Here is a 4,664-nt window from a genome sequence, read left to right on the forward strand (position 1 = left end):
CTGACATATGCTGCAAGGACCCACCACCCACCTCGCATCAGGTCATGTTTCTGCGGCAGAGAGAAGGTGCCTGAGCCCCAAACAGCTCACTGAGCCCTGCCCCCTGTATTTCATTCCCCCACAGGGTTTTTGCTCTCACACACACCTGCCTCTGCAGCTGCACCCCCCACCCCCACACACACACCTACACCCCACACACACACCTACACCCCCCCACACACACCCCACGCACACCTACACCCCCCCCACACACCTACACCCCCCCCACACACACACAATGCAGGGGGGAGCTCACGCACCAACCTCAGTTGCAGTCAGTGGGGTTACAGAATGAGCATCAAAAGAAAATTCCAGCCCATATTCCAACAGTTGCTGGGCTTTGGAGCTCTCTGGCAGAAGCAACAGCCGCATTGCAGCCATTGACTTTTTCCACGCTCCCCCAGTGGGGCTGGGAGTAGCCATAATACCACCCAGGGCCAGCAGGGGGCACGCTTCAGGTCACACATCTCGGCCTTTTCCGACCACTCCTCCGATTGCGGTACTTTTCAAAAGAGCAGCAATTGTGGCTCCTGCCCGTCCCCTTTCCAAGGAAGCAAAGGAAGAGGCTGGAGCGCACACAGCGTTAAGGAGTTTATCTTTTAATGTCAATAAATAAGCAGCTAGAACAGTCTCTTAATTTCCTTCTCTGCGAGCTGCACATTGGCCTGACAAAATGTTTCCATCTGTTCAGTTATCTTTTGCATTAAAAAAAAAACCCACCCGGTGAGTGAGGAGGTCACTGGGTGTGAGCTGGTAACACAGCGAATGGGCTGGGTGCCCAGCAAGGAAATGGGCTTGACGGGGGGAGGCGGGATGGGCAGGGGCCGCTAGGACAGACTAGCAGCTCAAAATGTACAGAAGCAAAGTAGCTAGAACGCCGGGAGGAGGGCAGGCAGTTTGCAAGGGGGAGCTTCCCCCCATTCTCCAAACACAGCGGGCAAACCCCCATGATGTCCCCCCCACCCGGCTGGGGGAGGAGAAGGAGGGCTGCTTGCAGCCTTTGGTGGAGGGGAGCAACTGTTAAATAAGAGGGGGTGGCCGAGGCTCGTGGGGAGGCGAGGGGGCACCGAGCGGTTCTTCACTGTTGGGGTGAAGATGCAGTTTCTCTAGTGGCCAGAGGTGTCACTTCTTCCTCCTCTTCGGGTCTTCTAAACCCACTGTGGGGAGAGAGGGGACACATGAGACAAGGTGGGCGGGGAGGGGGGCGGTCCTCAGGGCCGGGCCAGTGACCAGCCCCAGGTGGCAGGGTTTGTGTCCCAATGGCAGGATGGCCTCCAAGGTCTGGTGTCCAGCCCTTGTCTCACCAGTCGAAAAAGCCCAGAATGACCTGTAATCTGGCCCTCTGCACCACCCTCTTGTGGCTCGCTGCCCCCACCCCCAGGCAGCACTCGAGCAGAGCGGTCTCTCTCTGGGGCAGGGCAGGGGCTGACTGGTGCTAATACACAGGGAGGCACTAAGTGGGAGGAACCATTTCCACTTCCCTAGTTAACCAGCAGCTGCTCGGCAGGGATCTCAGCAGTGCCAGGAGCTGCTGTCTCCAGGCCCTATCCTCACCCCCGCAGAGCAGCTAGGGTGACCAGACGTCCCAATATTTAACTCTTTGCCCGTGTGCCAACTGATGTCCTGATACTGTAGGGTTGCCAAGCCTCTGGTTGGTGCGGAGCTGGCAGGCTCTCTACCTGGCTCCACACAGCTTCTCAGAAGTGGCGATATCTCCCCCTGGCTCCTAGGCACACGGACAGCCAGGGGGCTCTGTGTCCTGCCCCCACCATAAGCACCGGCTCCGCAGGTCCCATTGGCCAGGAACCGTGGCCAATGGGAGCTGCGGAGAGGCGCCGGTGGGTGGAGGCAGCGCACAGAGCTGCCTGGTCGCGCCGCCGCCTAGGAGCCAGTGGGAGATATCACCGCTTCCCCAGAGCCTGCTGGGAGCCCATACCCTGTACCCCCTGCTGCATGCCAACCCCCTGCCCCAGCCCTGAGCCCCACCCTTGCACCAGGGGCTGGAACCGGGACCATGCGCCCCTGACCCACCGCTTGTGGTGGGGGCTGCAGCAGGGGCCGAATGTCGCACTCGCAGATTCCTAGAGCTGTGCTCCCCCATCCCCCGTGGCTCGGGGGGGTGCTGTGAGCCTGCGATATTTAACTCTTGCGATCTGGTCATCTAAGTGTCGCAGCTGGTGGAAACAAGAGCAACAGCAACTGGCTCCTTTGGTGGCAGCTGGAGGATGATGGGCCGTGGGGGAAGAGCTCCTAGCGCAGCAGCAGCATGTGTGACAGCATCAGAGTGACACCCCTTGGGTCTCCACAGCCAGGGGGTGAGTGGAAGGGAATGGAGAGGCGCAGCGGGGGGCAGGGAAGGCAATGGGGGTACCTGGCCCAGGCAGATAGCGGCACTAAGGCTCAAACAGGCGACACCACCCGACCCCAGACCCCAACTGCCAAACTGCAGTGGGGACCCAGCCAGGAGTAGCTGGTAAAGCAATGAGATTTCACATGCACACACACTCTGCAGCGCCCCTTGGCACAGACAGACATGGGGCAGGCAAGGCATGCAGCAAAGGATCGTGGGATACCTGAGACACAGGATCAAGGAGATGGAGGGAAAGGAGATTACGCTACAAGGGGAAAGGATAAAAGAAACCAGTGTTAACAGAGCGCAGGGGAGGAGGTTGTGCGGGAGAGAGAGTTAGTCCAGACCTGCACAAGGGATGGATGGATGGATGGATGGATGGATGGATGGATGGATGGAAGGTGAAACCCATCAAGGGCATGGGGCTCAAACCCACACCAGAGCAGCACAGAGTAGGGGGTGGGGGGGCTCAGCAGCAGTCTGGCCCAGCCCCTTGGGGAGACTGGAAACAGATACTCCCAGAAGGACACGGATTACAACAGGTGGCAGGGACAGATGGGGTAAAAAACAACAGGAACCCTGACTCTGGTCCCACTGCTCTAACCACTGTACCCCACTCCCCTCCCAGAGCTGGGATAGAAACCAAGAGTCCTGGCTCTCAGTGCCCCCCTGCTCTAACCCACCAGGCCCCACTTCCCTCCCAGAGCCAGGATAGAACCCAGGAGTCCTGGCTCCCAGCTCCCCCTGCTCTAACCACTGGGCCCCACTCCCCTGCCAGAGCTGGGATAGAACCCAAGAGTCCTGACTCCTATTTTGCCATTCTAACCACTGTACCCCACTTCCCTCCCAGATCTTGGATAGAACCCAGGAGTCCTAGCTCCCAGCCCCCCTGCTCTAGCCCCAAGAGCAGTAAGCACCCAGCTCTGTGCAGCTTGCTCTCTGTGGTGCTGGGGCTGTTCTGGGCCCGTTTGAGCTGCCCTGATGGGTCTGTTACATGGCAGGTGATGCTGATGGTTCATGGTTAGTGGTATGGAGGGGATGGAAGACAGAGAAGGGGGTGGCACCCTGGTGCCAGCTGGAGCTTGGGGGCAGGTCCCTGCACTGTGTCCCATCGGGTGGGACTGGCATCTGCACAAATTCACAACACAGCTCCAACTGATGAATCCTGCTGGGAGGCTCCTATGGGGCTGCAGCTGGGCCAGGTGACCCAGGCCTGCCCCATGGCAGGGATGCATCCTTACCTTCCAGGTAGTCCCGGGCGACAAATTTCAGCACCTCATCCAGGAGGATGACAGGGAACGAGATCTTCAGCACCACAAGCCAGTGGGTCAGGTCCAGTGGTGTCAGTTTGAAGATCATCTGGGCGGGGGGGGACAGCAAAGGGGGAGGAGGAGGTCATGGGGAGAACAAGGCAGGGGCACTCGAGCCTGGGGAAATGTCTCCACAGGGCAAGCCCAGAGCCTCTGGTGCTGGGGATGGGCAATGCCAGAGCCCTGGGGAGCAGGGCTCAGGGAGGGGTGGGAGCAGATGGGACCTTCTACCACTGGCGGTGAGAGTAACCCGCCCCTCCTCCCCCCGCCTGGGCACTGTGCTGCATAGGCATCTGGGCAGGGCCGCACTTACGGGCAGGGGGTCGACGTAGAGGATGAGGAAGTGCAGGGACATGGAGAGGCAGATGGAGCTCAGCAGCCAGATGTTCACCCAGGGTGGCATGCGCACCAGGGACTGGTTCTCAGACAGGCTGTGCAGAGAGAGCAGCAGAGTGAGCGAGGGGCTGGGCCGGTGGGTGGGGAGGGGAGGGGAGGGGAGGGCAGGGAGGGGTCCTTGCCTGTTGAGGGCGTTGCACATCTCGATGGTGACCAGCACAGACAGGGCCATGGTCATGGGCACAGGCGACTCGAATACCTCGCAGTCCAGCCCCTCAAAGTCCACGTTTTCCTCCGTGCACTGCATGAAATGGGACTGGGGGGGAGGGGGGTGTCAAAATGCAGACAGCACAGTGCTGCCATCCGAACTCCTGCCCCACACGGCTCCTTGCAAGGGACACAGAATCCCCCCCCTCCCCCGCCCGAGCACAGGCCCCCCAGCTCTGCACTGGGGCATTGGGGCCAGCACTGACTGCTGGGGAGAGCACCCAGCTGAGCCCTCCCCACACACACACAGCACAGGCCCCCCAGCTCTGCACTGGGGCCAGCTCTCACCAGCTGGTGATAGGAGACGCCAGGACCATCCTCTGCATAGAGGAACCACCAGGCAGCGGCACCCACCGTGGCAG

The 4,664-nt window shown here is 60.4% G+C and overlaps 1 protein-coding gene across 1 annotated transcript; it reads right to left on the bottom strand.

Moving 5' to 3' along the window:
- Positions 1-622: 622 nt before the first annotated feature.
- LOC142070511 (sarcoplasmic/endoplasmic reticulum calcium ATPase 1-like) lies at positions 623-4,351 on the bottom strand (the record flags this gene model as incomplete). Its single annotated transcript, XM_075124171.1, has 4 exons — positions 623-1,196; positions 3,631-3,748; positions 4,013-4,130; positions 4,218-4,351. Coding segments are annotated over 4 exons (405 nt in total), but the record flags the coding sequence as incomplete, so codon positions are not given.
- Between the last annotated feature and the right edge of the window lie 313 nt (positions 4,352-4,664).

The sequence above is a fragment of the Caretta caretta genome, unplaced genomic scaffold (assembly GCF_965140235.1).
Source record: "Caretta caretta isolate rCarCar2 unplaced genomic scaffold, rCarCar1.hap1 Scaffold_33, whole genome shotgun sequence".
Classification (NCBI taxonomy): domain Eukaryota; kingdom Metazoa; phylum Chordata; order Testudines; family Cheloniidae; genus Caretta; species Caretta caretta.